The 18,433-nt window shown below is 37.4% G+C and overlaps 1 protein-coding gene across 3 annotated transcripts in view; it reads left to right on the top strand.

Annotated features, from left to right (window-relative positions):
- Nucleotides 1-18,433, top strand: part of STK24 (serine/threonine kinase 24) — a 61,318-nt gene that overhangs the window by 34,417 nt on the left and 8,468 nt on the right. For all 3 annotated transcript variants that reach the window (XM_075089902.1, XM_075089901.1, XM_075089903.1), the window contains 6 exons: nt 4,625-4,681; nt 8,629-8,737; nt 8,841-8,998; nt 15,215-15,400; nt 15,697-15,842; nt 18,052-18,175. In XM_075089902.1, the coding sequence (XP_074946003.1) occupies nt 4,625-4,681; nt 8,629-8,737; nt 8,841-8,998; nt 15,215-15,400; nt 15,697-15,842; nt 18,052-18,175 (780 nt within the window). The remainder of the gene's footprint in view (nt 1-4,624; nt 4,682-8,628; nt 8,738-8,840; nt 8,999-15,214; nt 15,401-15,696; nt 15,843-18,051; nt 18,176-18,433) is intronic.

Raw genomic sequence — 18,433 nt, 5'->3', positions numbered from 1 at the left:
GGTTCTAAGGTGGAATATGTATTAAGGAATTCATTAAAACTGTCTCACCAAAAGCATTTCTTTGCATTTTCTTGTTAAGCAGTGTATGCATATTTTAAATAAGAAAGCGAAAAAAATTTCTAGCAAGAATTAGTTAAAGGTGATAGTAAGATTCACTACAATAGTAATTACATCTGTTCAGATACTTCATATGAATGATGAAAACTTAAAAACCCCCAAAACATCCATGAAGTTGAATAATATTTCTGTGGCAAGGGGGTGGGGGGAACCATAGGGAGTTAAAAATGACTTTGAATCTAGGGCTACAGATATAAAGATGCCATAATTGTATTAGGTGTCTATTGCTTAGCTTCATGCTGGGATACAGATAGTTATGTGTGTGTTCCCTAAGTGCATTCCCATACTTTACTTGTTTTAAACTGTAGTATTACTGAGTTTACTGAATCCAAGGCTTTTATACTGTAAATTCAGACGTGTGCCCCCAAGCAGTTGATAATGAATGTTTCAGGAGCAAAAACTGAGCAAACCAAGAAAAGAACTGAAAAGGATAAGTGATGATTTAAAGAGACTATGACTTGTATAATTTGTAGTTGTGTAATTATATTACATGGCTGTGTAGCTATGTAATTAAAATCGTATTCTTAAATTTTTTTTACTTTCTACTACCGCTGATTTCTGATTTTCAGCTGGAGAGTTTAGTACTTAGTTTTATGGAGATTTTATCTTTTGTGGAATTGCATCTTATTTCAAATTGTTAGCACTTTCCTATCATCTCGATTATCCTATGGATATAAAGGGAAGATGCATGTCTTATTGACTTCTTGGTGAGGTTGATTTTGTTTGTTTGTTTGGTCCCCGTCCCCTCCCCTATTTTTGAGACGATCAAGGGGTTAATTTGTCCTACCTTGTTTCCAACCCAAGCGTTTCCATTGAAATATAAAGCAGTGATACAGTTGGCATGTTTGTGTTTAAATCACTATTAAAATTAAATGTAAATTTTGCAGGCACACAGAATTTTAATATTCAGGGAAATTCACACAGCTTTATTAAAAGGCATGTTATCAGGCTGAAGCAAAAGATATATATAAAATTTTGATTAAATCTAGGAAGATTTCTGAAGATGAAGTGACTTAATATGAGACACTTCTCAGAAGCATTCTTTTTCTGGAACTGTTGGAACTTGCAGCCTTGAACGGACAGGCAAAATCTGAGAGGCGCTTAGCAGCAAAACAAGTATTTCAGTACTATAAGGGACTCTCCCAAGACGAGCTATAATAATTGGAATAGCTGTGGTGTCTGCAGAAAGTGAGCATTATCAAAATGCTGTATGTAGATACTAGGATAGATTGTAATTTTAAATTATAATCTTTTTTCTCCCTAAAAAATGTGTTTCAGCTCTTATCAAATATTTTTAACAAGACTGTGTTTGTCAAATAATATTAGTTGATTCCTGAAGAATGGTATCTAAATTTAGCTGGATCTGTGTGTTAAAGATAGTGGATGATGAAGGAACTCTAATCCAGGGTCTTACCTAAAAATAGTACAGTTTGTGGAAGTGGAGGTAGGTGGGAAAGGCTGTGTGCATTTACCTACAGAAGGTACATTCTGAGACCAGAGGACAGATGCAATGGAACTACAGCTATAATAATGACTGAAAAGCTTAAGTGAGTTCTAAGGGCTAAAATTTTCTAATCCCATAGGGGATTTAGAAAAAGTTATTTTCTGCAATACATTCATCACTTCTTTAAAAATTTTAATCCATCTTCATAGATGAGTATTCAGAGGCTTGCCTGCTGTGGCTATAAGTTGTTATTTTTACATTAAGTTTTATTTTGCAGGATAAAGTAAAAGAATATTTTTGCTATTTATGTGCTCCTTGCTCTGAGACCCCTACGTTTTTATGCGAGAAGTCTTGTGAATGTTTGGTACATAGAATTAAAACTAACAGACTATAATATAACTTGGTAATAACAAAAATAAAAACAAAACCCACCATATGTTCCATGTAGCAATTAAATTTTAATATCTATCTGGTAGATTTATGGCCTTGCTTTAAAACATTTTTCAAGGCTGGTACTGCAAGTAAAAGGTGGACTAACTGCTTCTTTTAGTGTATTTGGAAATAAGATGCTGCAAACAGCAGAAAAATGATTGGGTCCAGTCTCTTTCTTAGCATAGCGTATTGTATATATTCTGTGAAACATTCCTGTAACATCTATCAAACTTTCCCTTGAGAATGTTAGCTTGATTTTTTTTTTTTTTGATTAGATCTTACTTTACTAGCTAAACCTAGCAAATTGCTATAGTCATCTTATATACTCTTTATTACTAGTTTGTTTCATCTTTCTTGAGCACAGTTGTCCACAATTTTATACCACATATCAGATGCTTAAGTGGAGAAAACTTAGGTGGGATTCTTCCTTAGGTCAGAGGCAGATGACTGTTCAAGAAAATGAAACAACACATGGATGTAAAGAATGAATTTTAAGTTAAATTCAACCTAGACAGGAGTCAGGCTTATTACAGAAAATATTCTGGAGTATCTGTACTGATAAAGATAATCAACAAAATCAAGACTTTTTTTCCTAAGGAAATATATTTTATATAATGCAATTATTTGGTATTCTGAATGTCTGTAATCAGAGTTTTAAAATGTAAGTTTATCATCCTCCTTTTTCATTGAGTAGCCATTTTCTGTCTCTTTCTTGTCTCAGAAGATACTTTTGCAAAGTGAGCTAAGGAGTGTGAAAAGAATAACTAGGTGGGTGGCTTTTGGAGTTAATATGCTGGTGAGCTCAGAGGCTCAGAATACTTGTCCAGTTCTAGTCGGCATAAAGGCAAGAGGTTTTGGTCTGCTACATGACTGGTAGGGGTTAGAGTAGAATAGACACTTTCAGTTGGAAGGGACCTACAACGATTATCTAGTCCAACTGCCTGACCAATTCAGGGCTGACCAGAAGTTAGAGCATGTTGTTAAGGGCATTGTCCAAATGCCTCTTAAACACAGACAGGCTTGGGCATTTACCATCTCTCTAGGAAGCCTCTTCCAGTGCTTGACCACCCTCTCAGTAAAGAAATGCTTCCCCTGGAGCAGCTTTGAACCATTCCCACACGTCCTGTCACTGGATCCCAGGGAGAAGAGCTCAGCACCTCCCTTTCCACTTCCCCGCCTCAGGAAGCTGCAGAGAGCGATGAGGTCGCCCCTCAGCCTCCTCCAAACTAGACAAGACCAAAGTCCTCTGCCGCTCCTCACAGGACATGCCTTCCAGCCCTTTCACCAGCTTTGTTGTCCTCCTCTGGGCACATTCAAGGACCATCACATCCTTCTTTAAATGGTGGGGCCCAGAACTGCACACAGTACTCCAGGTGAGGCTGTACCAATACTGAACACAGCAGGATAATCGCCTCTTTTGACTGTCTGGTTGTGCTGTGTTTGATGCACCCCAGGATGCGGTTTGCCCTCTTGGCTGCCAGGGCACGCTGCTAACTGATATTGAGCCTGCTGTCGACCAGCACCCCCAGATCCCTTTCTGCAGGGCTGCTCTCGAGCAGTTTATACTCCTCTCCAAGTTTATACTCTGCCCAGCATTACTCCCTCCTAGGTGCAGTATCTGGTACTTTGACTTGTTAAATTTCATGCCATTGATAATTGCCCAATGCTCCAATTAATCTAGGTCCTCCTTGCAAGGCCTGTTGTCCCCCAAGAGAGTCAACAGCACCTCCCAGTTTGGTATCAGCAGCAAACTCGCTAATGGTGCATTCCACTCCTGCGTCCAGCTCATTGATAAATGTATTGAACGGGACTGGTCCTAGGACTGAGCCCTGAGGAACATGGCTGGTGACTGGTCACCAGCCAGAGGTAACCCCATTCACTACAGCCCTGTGAGCTCTGCCCTTCAGCCAGTTCTTCACCCAGCGCACTGTGAACCCACTCACCCACAGCTGGACAACCTGTCCAGAAGGGTGCTGTGAGGGACAGTATCAAAGCCTTACTAAAATCCAGAAAAACTGCACCTACCGCCTTCCCTTCATCTACTGGGCAGGTAACCTTATCATAGAAGGATATCAGATTAGTGAAATGGGACTTTTTTGTGAACCCGTATTGACTCCGCCTGATGATGGCATTATCCTTTAAATGCTTTTCTGTAGTCCCCAGTATAATCTTCTCCATAATAAACAGAAGTTTCTTCTTCCCTGAATACCGTCTGTAATCTAGTAGTATTAGTACAGGTACAAAAATGACCATGAAATGATCTTGTGTGATGTTAAGAGTATGCATCAATTATTTGGAAGTAACGAACATCTAAAGTCTATGCTCTTACCCATTGGTAAATGTGAAGTAGCTTGCCTCTTGTTAATTTAAAGAAACAGTTAAACTTTCTTGAACGTACACAACTGTGTAAGTAGCTTGTGAGAGACTAAATTAATTTCCTATCAGGTGGGACTAAAAATAATATATCTTAAAGAATAATGCAAAGATATTTTGGAGGAACAGTTAAATGTTAGTGGTCTTTCAAAACTGTAGATTCTTTCTTCAGCAAAAAGAATGGAACAAATCCCACTAACTTAATAAATTCTATATTTTTAAATAAAACTTAATACATGTTTTTGTTTTGTTTTGCAGGATACAAAATTATGGATAATAATGGAATATCTGGGTGGAGGCTCTGCCCTTGATCTAGTAAGTAAATTTTTTATGATTTTTTGTTTTTTACCTCACATAATTATTTTCCTATCTTATAATTCTGGAAACTGTAATATGTCACTTGGCTAAGACAATATTTGCATCCAATATAGGAGAAAAAGTATTTGTCGATGCCAGGAAAAAGTTATTTCCATGAGGCAAGACTGATTATTTGTATAGATGGAAGGGAACTAAGCAACATAATATTGGAAGCAAGATATAAACATCTTAGATGCTAATCTTCAGTCAACTAGAGAGCACTGGTGGCTGAAAATAGTTTTTCTTCTGTCTCTTAATTCTGCCACCACAACTCTTCATAGTGTGTACATTTTAATGTCTCTTCCTTGCCCTGCTCCAAAAAACCCAACAAACCCCAAACAAACAAAAGTTTCCCTGTTTGAAGTCTCACTGAAGTCTAAATAGAGACAGAAACACAATTTAGGCTGGTATAAAAAGTTATATTTCAAAGAACTAGGAGGAGTTGTTGGACTCCCTCAAGGGCAGAGAGGCCTTACAGAGAGATCTGGATAGACTGGAGAGCTGGGCAATCACCAACAGTACGAAATTTAAAAAGAACAAGTGCTCGCTTCCCCGCCCCCCCGGGATGGGGTAATCCTGGTTATATGTACAAACTGGAGGACAAGATGCTGGAGAACAGCCCCACAGAAAGAGATTTGGGGGTTTGGGCTGATGGCAAGTTGAATACTAGCCAACAGTGTGCCCTGGCAGCCAGAAGGGCCAGCCGTGTCCTGGGGTGCATCCAGCACAGCGCAGCTAGCTGGTTGAGGGAAGTGGTTGTCCCACTCTGTGCTGCACTGGTGCAGCCCCACCTCGTGTGCTGTGTGCAGTTTTGGGTGCCTCAATATAAAAGGATATCAAACTATTAGAGTGTGTCCAGAGGAGGGTGATCAAGATGGTGAACACCTTGAGGGTAAGGCTGATGAGGAGTGGCTATGGGCATGTGGTTTGTTCCACTTGGAGAAGAGAAGGCTGAGGAGTGACCTCATCACAGTCTAGACCTTCCTCAAGGCTGGTAGCAGAGGGGAAGGTGCTGATCTCCTCTCTCTGGTGACCAGCGATAGGACACGACGAAATGGAATGAACCTGTGTCAGGGGAAGTTCAGACTGCACATTAGGAAAAGGTTCCACTGAGAGGGTGGTCAGTCTCTGGAAGAGGCTCCCCAGGGAAGCGGTCATGGCACGAAGCCTGTTAAGAGTTCAAGGAGCGTCTGGATGATGCTCTTAGGCATATGGTTTAGTTTTAGGTAGTCTGACGAGGAACAGGGAGTTGGACGTTGGACTCAATGATCCTTATGGGTTCCTTCCAACTTGAGATATTCTGTGATTCTAATATATATCTTCTGTGTTTGCATCCCACGCATAAATATAAACTAGAACCTTGCAAATTTTAAATTTAGTGAACCACATCCATTCCATTTCTCTTCCAGCAAAGGCTTTTGTATGTAATTCTGCAAGGAGATCTGCTTAATAAAGTATGATTTTTTTTTTATTTATTTAATTTATTTTTTTTTAAGGGATATGGTTCAGGATATTTGAAAGACTAGATTAACTACGCCAGATAGAGTAACAAAAAATTACCCAGTTTTGAATCATAATTCTGAAGGTTCAGTGCAGATTGTGTTTTCCATGACTGGATGCTGGCCATTCACTTTAGCTATTAAAAAAAAAATAATCACATGCCATCTAATATTTATTGAGGGTTTTAAAAAATGCTGTTATAGAAATAAAAATGGATATTTTAAGTATATGAAAGTTGCCATACCAGTTGAGACCAAATGTCTCTGTAGCATAGTTTGCTCTTCTCAACTGGGGTAACTAATAAATGAGGAAAGAGTGAAAGGAAAAAGGCCTGTGTATAGGGATTCTGCTGGTGACACCCAGAAGACAGGAGGCGGTAGTAAATGCAGGCTTTCTGCAGTTGTGCTGCATGCTTTAATTATAATTAACTTCTGGAACCCATTTACACCTTTTAGTTTCCACCTCCTGTTAGAAGGAGCTCTATGGCTGTGTAGAAGTTGATAATGTTCCCCATAAAGATGTGCTGAAAAAAGTTTGTTTATTGTTGTGATAGTTTTTTCCTGACCGAAGAGCAATTAGAAACTGGGTTTGCGTTTATAAATTATTACTTTCTTTGTGCCTCAAAAAGGTATAAAAGAGCAGAAAGAAAACAGATGTTATATTTTCCTGTCTTCTTTTTAATCACACACATTTCACTTGTGTGATGACCGCATGTTTATTCCCTAAGTTTATTGCCTAGAAATAGTACAAAGTCTTTGATCACATCACAAATGTTATTGAAGAAATTGTGCCGGAGAACTGACATAATCATGTAAGCGTATATTAAGCATCTTGTGTGTGCTTTCACTTTCAGTTTATGTTCTGCCACATGTTTTCTTAGTTCTAAGGTGCACATTATGGTTCCCAACTGGAATCTGGTAGGTCAACTGGCATGCCTTATCATGTTTCTGTACTTGAGGCAAGACTGAATGGAAATCTTGAATTCCACGTTCCAAGTGTATACGTGTCATGTTAGCCTGGTGTTTTCTGTATTTGAATGTGCACTGGCTGTTTTGAACATCACACCTCACAAGATAAAGTATGTTTAATGCAATTAGATGTACGTCGTTGTTCAACTTTGAGTATAATTTAGGTTTGTGGCTGAGATACAAGCACAAATATTCTCAGCCTTAGTCTGTTCTCACTAACTTTCTCCTCACTAAGGTGAGCTAACATCTGACAAAAGAGATTTTTCCCCATTAGAGGTGCTGTATCATGTTGCCATGTCTTGAACTGGAGCTCTCACCCTGGCTGGAGCAAAGCCTTGAGAATGTCGTAGTGGGTTTCAGGGAGCACCAATATCATGTATATTATCAAAGCTAAAGAAAAGCAAAAAAGATTGTAAGTAAACCTACAAAGGTAAAACACATGTTGCCTGCGTTACATATCTTACCTCTGTTCCTACCTATTAGCTGAGGATTTCTGAGGGATGTTAATACTTTGTCAGAAAATCTTTATCTGAAATACTTTCTTTCTCAGAGTGAAGCTTGAGATAGAACTTTGTGTTTCAGTGACTGCTGTTGTGGAGTAAATTAGAATACTGGAATATTTCCAATATTAATTGTTGTCACAAAGTTTCAATCCCTCTCTTGAAATGCCCTTATTGGTTAAGAAGCCTCTCTGGATAGTGACCTTTCCTCTGTCACTTTAGAGTTAGTGGCGTACTCACTTTTAGAATTTATATCATTTGTAGAGGGCCCCTGAGATCTTCTACCACTGCTGTTCTTTATTGTATGAATTAAATTACTTTGGACCTTTAAGTCTAACAATTTGCAGATCTATACCTTCAGTTTTATATGAAAAAAGTTAATTTTTAAAATATGCGATGCTCTGTCAGCCTAGCAGTTTGAGTTGTGTTTTGGAGAGTTTCACAAAATCCCTTGCAGTATTTAATAATAGGATATGTGATTGATATGGTACCGTATATACCTTAGTTTCCTTCTTAGACTTTGAGATTTGGGTCCATATAGGGCTTGGGGAGTTGCACATCTAGTTCAGTGTAATGTTAATAAACAGATCACAATATAGGTGCTTTTCAAACGCAGTGTATATATCAATGACCTGACCACAAAGCGATAACTTGAAACTGTGTCTTTATGGAGCCTTTAACAAACAAGTGTTTTAGATAAACGAAGTATTCCTCTGCCTGTTGTTCGTAGGCCACTTAGTTTAGAACCATGTATTTTTTTAAAAAAATATTCTGGGTTGTATCTCATGTTATGAAGTTAGCAAATTGGAAGGTTTGAGGTGTGACAGAAGTTCTATAGTATTTTTATAGTCACAGTGTTATTTCTGTTCTTTCTGCTTTGTTATATATATACACACACAAATATATATATATAAAAAATATTTCTTGTGTCTCCTAGTTAGAACCAGGCTCTCTCGATGAAACTCAGATTGCTACGATATTGAGGGAGATACTCAAAGGACTTGATTACTTACATTCAGAAAAGAAAATCCACAGAGATATTAAAGGTAAATTGTTTATAATTTGTATTGTAATAATATTAGGAGAGCTCATGCAATGTAAATGAACACCCTTTCATTGTCAAATATTTTAATCTGCTCTTTATTCCAGCTGCCAATGTATTGCTATCTGAGCAAGGAGAAGTAAAACTAGCAGATTTTGGAGTAGCGGGACAACTAACAGATACACAAATAAAGAGGAATACCTTTGTGGGAACACCATTTTGGATGGCACCTGAAGTAATAAAGCAATCAGCATATGATTCGAAGGTAAGGTATTTCAAGGCATTAGCCAAAGTCCCTTCCCTTTTTTTATTTTTTAACGTGTATTACATAGGAATGTAGCTAATAACTTTGGCTATGTCTAGACAGGTGTGCATTTAGATGATACCTAGCAGATAAAAGCTGTTGGCAAGGAAAGAAGCTTTCCTAATTTGTATCCAAACCTTAAGTTTCCTAGCGTGTTAAGCCCATCAAGACTCTAATATTTCTTGCCACGTGGTTAAGTACGTCCTGTCACCTTTTATCCCACTCTATTGATGATTATTTTTGATGGTTGTTTAGAAGTAGGAGAGAGCAAATGTATATAAAATGTTAATATGCCTCTGCTTGTTTTTAGAAGAAAATAGTCAGCAACACTGCTGAGGAATATGGATTTGGTGGATGTGAAAGTATCGTTTGAAAGTGCTATTATTCGTCTGTGGAAGAATGTGCTGCATAGGTCTATGCTACCCTCTGACCAAGTTCTTTTAGATATTTTTTACAGGGAGGGTTTAATGTTTAATATAAAATGTACTTAATTGTAGATATTTACATTACAGAGGATTTTGATTTAGCAGCACAATGTATCAGTTGTAATATACAGTTGGATCACAATACAAATGTGGTTCCTATTACTGGTCTCCATATGCTCACCAGCATGGCACTGGGTGCCCCAGTTGCCAGCAAAGAATACATGCATTGAAGCCAGCTCAAGCCCATTGCTCTTTTCAAAGTTCATTTTGTTGGTTACTCATTTTTTACATTCTATTTAGGCTGAGCTACATATACGCCCTTGCTGCCCCGCCCTTCCCTTGCCCCTATGCTGGTCTGGCTAGCTTACTAAGACATTGCTCTAGTGATTATATCGGGGTAGGCTATTTGCACAACCTGATGACCCACTGGTGCAGCTATATGTCTGAAACAAAGGTCACACTCAAGTCCCACTTCTGCTGCGATAAGATAAACATTTTTTCTGATAATTAGCCGTCATTCCTTATGTTCTTCCCTGAGTTCATCTTTCTTGCCTGTTGCCTCTGATCCCCTTGTAGGGGTTTGTTGATTGGCTGCATCTCCATGCAATGAGACAGGTTGGTGTGCTTCTTTCCACTATCATCTGTGTAAGGAACTCACCAATACTGACTTGGCCTAGGTTGTTTGTAGTATTTCTTCCTTCCCTGTTTGATATCTTCCTGTACAGCAGCTACTTAAAAATAACTATCAGAGCTCTGTAGAGCCTCTAGAAGCTTAAACGACCCCAAATTCCCAGTTCGAAGGTTGAGTAAACAATTTTTTTTTTTGTGGATAGTGGTTTTTGTTTTCTTTGGGGTTTGGGTTTTTTTGGGTGTTGGCAGTTGGGTTTTTTTGAGGTTTGGTTTCTGGGAATGATTTCCACTTGGACAAAGCATGATTCAGTCCTCAGATTTTGAATCCCGTCTGTTTCAGTCTACAGTGTCATGTGGACGTAAAAAGGTCTTGGATACTTGATCAGTTCCCTAGAAGACCACAGCTCAAGTTTTGAATGAACAAGAGATACTAATTGGCATCTGTGAGCTTTTTGGCACTTAGAGACCAGACTAATTTGTACAGACAACAGTTTTGCTGTTGTTGCACAACAACTACTTGAGAAGGCCTGTTTATTTTAAGGTAGTCATATGCATACGTGAGAACACAGACATCCAAATCTAACCTCGTTTTCCTTCCATAAGCTGGCCATGCTTGAGAGGTGTTAGGCAGGACTGTCCTCTTCATAGCATACTCCTGGTGAGGTGCAAGCAATCTCCACTACATAGTTGCTGTGTTACCCAGTTTTGTTCTTTGCCCTGTCGAATCCGCTTACTTCTACCATGCTAATGGGTTCCCAATAAAAGCTTGGGAGTAACGCTACCTTGGGCACACTTCACCTGCTTCTTTCACACAGTTCATCTGCTTCTTTCCTCATTTACTCTATGCCTCACGCCAACTGTTAAATTGTTTATTGCTCCTTTTCTGATTGGCTTGATATCTTTGCTCATGTTGACTGCTCAAATAGCACAACCGTGCAAAGCAAAGCAAAACCTAAGTTATGACATAAAACTACTAACCAGGCTAAAGGAAGGCAAACGCATCCTGAGGCCTAGCATTGCTAGTTATTGCTATAAAGTTTAAGGTCTGCTGTTGATTCAGCACTGTTATCACTTCTTTTAATATTATGAGCTGTTGGTGGATTTCCTGACTATGGCTTACACTATATTATCAACATAACTCATGCAAGAACTATTATTCCAGTATATTGGTTTCCACTTGAAGTAGTTTCGGATATTAAGATATAGTTACACCTCCTCTGAATTCAGATATGCTTCTGAGTTAACCGTTCTGTCAAACACAGATTTTAGAATTGAAGAGACAAATTTCTGAGGAATTCCCTTGTGTGAAGCACTTTAAATGCTTTTGGTTGACACAGTATATCTTCATTGTCTTTGCATTACCTTATAATATTTTAACATTCATGTTAATGTCTCTTAAGATTTTGTAAAAGAAATGAATACTTAACATAAGCTGTTGATTTTGAATACAATCTTTATCTTTTTCCCAAATATATTTTATGGGAATGTATGTGTATAATATCTTTTTGTTAAGGCAGAGAAGCAGAGTTGTTTTATAGTTTAAAAAAGTCTGCATTTTAAAAAAATATTGTTTTAATTCAGGATTTGACAAATGCATACATTTTGTTTCACAATTTTTAAAAAGAAAAATAAACTGAACAATGTAAAACTGAGTCCCAGTTTACGTTCCCAATACTGTGGTCTCAAGATCATGTGAGGCTTTTTGGACTGCTTTATGCATGTGTGCTGTGCATTCCTTAACTGCCATATAGTAGTTGCCCATTCCATTCTTTCTTTATGCAGTCCCACTTCCAAACTGTTTTGTGTCCTTAAGATATTCCTATAATTCTTTCTCAGACCTTATATTGCAAGGTGTATCTAGAAGGCATTCCAACACTTGTCTTTATTGCCTAAAAAATAATCAAGGTATGCGATTTTTGACACAGATACTAAAATTTCAACAGCTTCTGCCAGACTTCTGTAAATAATAATTCAAACTGATGTATTTGAGAACAATAGGATTTCCAGATGGCTTGTGTGAGGGAGTAAGTCAGCTATAATGTTTGAATTTTAATGTTGTCAGTAGCTAATATGAGAGGCGTACTTGATAGCAAAAACGTAAACTTTTTTTCCTTTTCCCCATAGTCTATTTTTAAATCCAAGTAATCCACAGGGTTGATAGTTTCATTTGCAGCTAGATTCTGTCAGCTCTGGGGAAAAATAGAGAAATGTCGAAACGTAACTATAATCATTACACTAAAGCTACCACCTGTTTTTTAAATTTCTTTTCCTTTTTTTAATCTTTCTCATGCCATTTATTTCCTTCTTCTCTGCAAGCTGTTTGTTCTTTGATATAAGGTCCTTTTAGGATCTTTCCCTTTTTTCTGATTTCTGTTATTTTGGCAATTGTTCTTACTTCCTCCTGTTTTGATTCTTTTCTTCATCTGAAAGTCAGCATCTTTTCTTACCTGCTTCAGTTTTCCTATATCTAGTTCTTTGTCCTTTCTACTATATAACTTCTAATAGGAAATTAAATATTTAATTAAAAAATGTTTTTCTCCTGCACATAGCCTGTTTTCTTTGACTTACAAAAGCTTCAAAGTCAGACTGAATTTTACTCGTTAGAGTGGAAGAGGAAAGGCTTATGGCAGTAATGCAATAAATAGTAGTTACCAGTGACTTGCTGACCCTCATCTGAACTTGGAAGAATAATTTTTGTTCCAGATTTGAAACTGTAAAAATCATAACGTGCTAAAACTTAGTGAGGATATAGTGCCATCACTTTTTAAGGTCATACTTCTCCCTCCCTATTTGGAGGACTGATTTATGCCTGTTCTGGAGTTCATTGTCACAGACAAGTGCATCCTAGAAATGCCCAGTTGGATACACATGCAATTGGTACTTATATCCCTGTTTTGAGATCGTTTCCTCTCTGTGAAAGGAGAGGTTATGGTTCCAGAGGAATTTGTTGTTGTTTTTTTTTTTTTTTTCTTGATGCTTCCAACAGGAATGGGCTTCCAAAACCCATCTTGGACTTCAAAGAGTCAGTGTGCAGTTGTGGTTTGTTGGACTTTCTCATTCACTTTTCGTGGAGGAAGGTGACTAGCAGTAGAAAGTTGCAAATATATGAGGGGAAAAAAGGAGGTATTTATATATGTGTGTGCACCTGTGGATAATCATGCACATGTACACATATAAGTTTGATTTTTGTACTTATGCTTTACATACATGCTCCACCTGTGACTGAAAGTCTGGTGGAAGAAAATGTATCCATTTATGTGGCTCTAACACATTCCTCTGAGAAACTGAAATTCTGAATAACTTGGAAATAATAATGCTTGGGTGTTAGCATGAAGACTCCTCTTTGCAGGTGACATTTTTCTTTCATAACCAAGAAAAGGTGTCCTGCTAGAGGGAATTTACTCACAATTATACTCAGACTTGAGGAGAGCTTAGCTGATAGCGCAGTTATTAAGATAATTCACACTCAAAGTTTATATACTTACTTAATCCTCTGTGCTTACTGCAAGATGGCAGTTCTGTAACATGGGTTAACAAAACATCGTTTCATAAATTTGATGGTATGCCTTTGACTCAGATGGTTTTTTCCATACTTAATTGCAAAATTAAGTAACTAAACTCTTAACAATAGAATGCTGTCTGATTAAGGAAGAACGAGCTTGTTTTTAGTCATGCAGTGTAGCTATGATAGTGGAATGGATGTGTACAGTGCGGCTATCAGCCTGTAGTCCTGTGTGAGTTAATCAAAGATAACTTAGCATATCAACTGAGCAGACAGATGGATTAGAGGGACACTTAGTAAGGACAGCAGTGAAAAATTAAATCCCTGCTCTATCTAGTACCTGAAAATAGATCTGTTGACAGTACAGCAAAGTTCCAAATGCTGTTCGGGAGTAAAACCAGACCGCTCACTTCAGATCTTTCCAGTTTTCCTGAGACTAAGTCTTTGTTCTGCTTTCACTTCAAAAGAAACAGAAAAAAACCAAAACATAAATATTTGTTGTTGATGTCTTGCCCTTTGGAACAGATATTTCTGTGAAAATTTTTTTCTTTCACGTCTCTGAGGGGTTTATTAATCCATTCTTTTGACATTTAGGCCTGCTATTTCAGGAGAATATAGAGAATTATGATGCGTTACTTCACGTTACTTCAGGCAGATTTGGCAATAGGATGTGGATCTAGGGAAACAGTGTTCCCTAGAAAGAATAGCACATTTTGATGATGAAAACCTATGAAACAAATATATTTAAATGATCTTCCCTAAAAATCCAATATGCATATTGTGGCATCCAGTAACAATGTGAATCCAACTCATCAATGAAATTAAATGGTAGCAGATCTAGCACTGGTCTCTGCTGTGTTACTTGATTTGTCCCTCTAACTTGGACGTGAGCCTTTGGATCTGCATTTTGCATGGGCATGACTTAGAGAAGCTTTATTTGGATCAGGCCTTCTTGGCCTACAAGCCATGGCTCACAGGAGAAGGCCTACAAAGGAGATCAGGTAGAAAAGTGCTGTCAATATTTCAGAAGCTACTTGGACCAAGTACTTAACTGGTTGAAATCTTGGGTTGAAAAAGTTGAATAATAATATTCTAGATTGCATTTCTCTAGTCTGTGAATAAGAATGATATATAAGACAGTGTTAAACCCCAGGAAAATTATATTAGAATGTATTAAATTTCTGATGGTTGTACTAGCTGATGCTTGTTGAAGAAGAATCTTGTGCATGATGTAACATTTTCCTTTATGCCAATATTTGAGTCTTGCCCCATATTTACCTAGTGTACTTGAATATGGTGGCAAAAATGCTAGTTTATAACAATGCTACCATTACTTTTTAAAGATATTTGTGTTTCAAGATCAGTTATAACTGCTGGTATAATACTACTGATTTCAAAAAGTTTTAAAACTGTAAGTAGAACTGCTTTATTCTGTAGAGTAAAAACAACCAAGGAACTCTGTGTACTTTATTTTGTGGTTAACCACATAAACCAGACAATGTTAACAAGAAAAATTTACATATGAAACAATTTACTAGTAAAGGTTTAAAATCTACCTTTGCAAGCCTCACTGTTTCTTCTCTTTGTCCAACGTGATTTTAAAAGCCTTGTTTCTTACAGGCAGATATCTGGTCATTAGGCATCACAGCCATAGAACTTGCAAAAGGAGAGCCGCCTCATTCAGAACTGCATCCAATGAAGGTTTTGTTCCTCATTCCTAAGAACAATCCACCAACACTGGAAGGAAACTTCAGTAAATCCCTCAAAGAATTTGTTGAGGCCTGCTTAAACAAGGACCCAAGCTTTGTGAGTTTCATCTGTTTGTCTGTGTATAGCAGAGAACTTGACTGGTTTACATGAATTACGTGAATAAGTGCACTTCAGCTTCCTAATATGGGGCAACATATTCACCAGCATCTTTTTTTTTTTCTTTCCTTTCTTTTCCTTTTTAAAAAATTTTCAGATACTGTATATATTTAAAATGTAATTTGTATCAAGACTGAAGTCTGGACTTCTTAATCTTTTTATAGGGAGTCACTTGAGTCACTTAACGCTCTTCAAACACAGTAAAAAAATGTTGTGTGTGTTGTTTTTTTTTTAAGAGACCTACTGCAAAAGAGCTCTTAAAACACAAATTTATTTTACGAAACTCAAAGAAAACTTCCTACCTGACTGACCTTATTGATAGGCACAAGAGATGGAAGTCTGAACAAAGTCATGACGACTCCAGTTCTGATGACTCAGATAAGTAAGTTTTAGTTTGTAAAATATCCTTTGTAAATACAGGAGCCAAGTAGTTATTTTAGCACATACTTCTGTGGTCTGTTGTTTACAGCATTTTAGCTTAGCCGTGTTGGTAAACTAATGAAGTCTTGATTTCAGTGTTACAAGGGATTTAAAGCAAATTACAGTCACTGAGAAAAATTCTTCTGGCCCATTCTATACTACCTTCTTTCGTATATAGGGTCTAGGGTCCTTCCTAGTTGTAAGGCCAACTGTTACTCTTGTCATGTTACTATTGTCAAGTAGCCGTGTGCACATGCACTGAGCTGTGTGTGCACATGGCCACCAAAGGAGGGGAGCTGTCTCTTTGGTGGCAGGTTGTCCCTCATTTTGGCTGAGTAAACAGGCAGAAGCATATGCTTGCATATAAGAGAGGGTTAGGGGACAATGCTTCCATAATATTGGGGCTTAGGGGTACAAACCGTATTATCTAGGGTTTTTTAATGATATTTTTTCAGTCCTTCCAGAAAGGTGGGCCATTATAGCATGATAGTCATGAAATGTCAAATTATTTATTGAAAAAGAAGTGTTGTAAATATTTCCAGATTTCTTTCCTTTCCAATTATTATTTCTCTCCATTAAATTTTGATGGAGCTGTTCAATAGGTTCATGAGTTGGTTTCCTTAGGAAACCAAGTTATAAATAGTTATGACTCAGTTAAAAAGTTAACTTTGTTAGTCTAAAAGTAAATTTGAAAATAGTGGGTCTGATCAGATTACACTTTTGAAAATCAAGTGAAGGGATTACCACAATTTATTCACAAACCTCTTAAATTCCTCATAATAAAACACAACAACTGCAATTCCAGTCTGTGTGCTCATGGCAAGTATCAGGCTGGTTATGATTTCTTGGCTGCCATTATAAAGCTGTATGTTTGTCCTAAATTATTAATCGCTTGATTCCTGCCAGTGATTGCAGTTCCAGCCCAAACCCAGGTCTGATTTGGAAGGTAAATTACCAGCGCCAAAACTGATCTCAGATCAGTTACTAACTGAACTTTGAGGTTACAGTCCATTGCTCCTGTGGAATATCAGACCAGCTTTGATGGCTTGGCGTAGGAGAGTAGTGGAACTAGAATGGTTATTGCATGCTTGTGAGACAATTTAACGTCATGTCTAAGCCTGCTTTCCCCTCCTCTGCTTCCACAGCAGCCCTTGTATTAGATGTGATAAAAGGGTGAGTTGATTTGGCATGCTGGAATACTAACTTTCCAAATCGATAAATATTCTTCTGCTGGATCAACTTGCCAGAGCTAATGTATACGAGGAAGGTAGGCCTGCCTTGTTCAGTGAGCCAGAAGTTCTATGTGACTTCAGGCAGAAATCTTGGAGAATTTTCTTATGCTAATCACACACTTTTTTGACTTGGTAGGCTGCACTAAATACTTGTTGTATGGCAGCCACTAGATACCCTTTTAATTAATAGTTTTCTTGCAAATCACTCTTAATTCACAGGTAAGAAAGAAATTAACTTAGAGAAGGATATTTATGGCAGTGAGAAGAAATGTAATGCAGTGACTGATTAGTGTCAGCATAAATCTTTTTGTTCTTTTAGCTTTGCAGGAATTATAGAAAAAATTACTATGCCATCCACAAAAGATGAAGCAAAAGATTGATGGATTTACAGTGATGTAGTTTGTTAAAGCCATGCTGCATCTGTACTTTTTAGCCAATTTTTTTTGAAGTGGGAAATTTACCTTGCTAAGAGGCTGAGGATGAACTGTCTTCCTCAAAGCTGTTCTAAGCTAGTGTCTTAGCTGTTTTTCTAGGCAAAAAAAAAAAAGTGAATTAAGTCTTCTAAATTTTCCCCCTTCCCTAATGATTTGAGGTACACTGCTAAAGCCAATTTTCAGATGGCAATAAAACACTTCATGTTACTTGTTTATGTAACTTGGGAATATGTTTTCAATCTGTAATGCCTCTCTTTCTTTTTGAAGTTAATTTAATATTTAGTGAAGTATCTTGTGTGTTGGTTTTTTTTTTTAAATTTCCCCAAAAGGTAAATTATATTACTTTTCCTACTTGTGCAAGCCGATTAGTATAAAGACAATAGAATCCTGAGTTTGGTCTTGACTAGAGTTTTTATGTTGAGCATATATACTGAATGAACATGGACAATAAGGTGTAGGTAATAAAACTTTTTTTCACCCCCGCCCCCCCGCCCCGCTCTTGAAGTGAACCAGATGGCCAGGCTTCAGGTGGAAGTGATTCAGGAGAGTGGATCTTTACAATAAGAGAAAAAGACCCCAAGAATCTAGAGAATGGAGCAGCCCAGCCTTTGGAGTTGCAAAGAAATAAGGTGCTCAAAATATTGACTGTATTATACAAGGAGATAATTCTTGCTTTAATAATTTAGTGCTTTATCTTTTGTATTATTAATATTATAATAACATATAATTTATTATAATATCAATAATTGCTTTAATATTTATTTATTTTTCACAAATCTATTGTGTACCTTTAAAGGCATTTAAATTGTAAAACGTTCACATTTTTTTAAAAAAAACATACCTTCTACAGTTGCCTTTCACAAAATGTTTTGAGTAAGTCTTGAAGT

This window comes from Phalacrocorax aristotelis, chromosome 1, assembly GCF_949628215.1.
Source record: "Phalacrocorax aristotelis chromosome 1, bGulAri2.1, whole genome shotgun sequence".
NCBI lineage: Eukaryota > Metazoa > Chordata > Aves > Suliformes > Phalacrocoracidae > Phalacrocorax > Phalacrocorax aristotelis.
The sequence above is the reverse complement of the archived record's forward strand: the minus strand, read 5'-3'. Positions and strand labels throughout refer to the sequence as shown.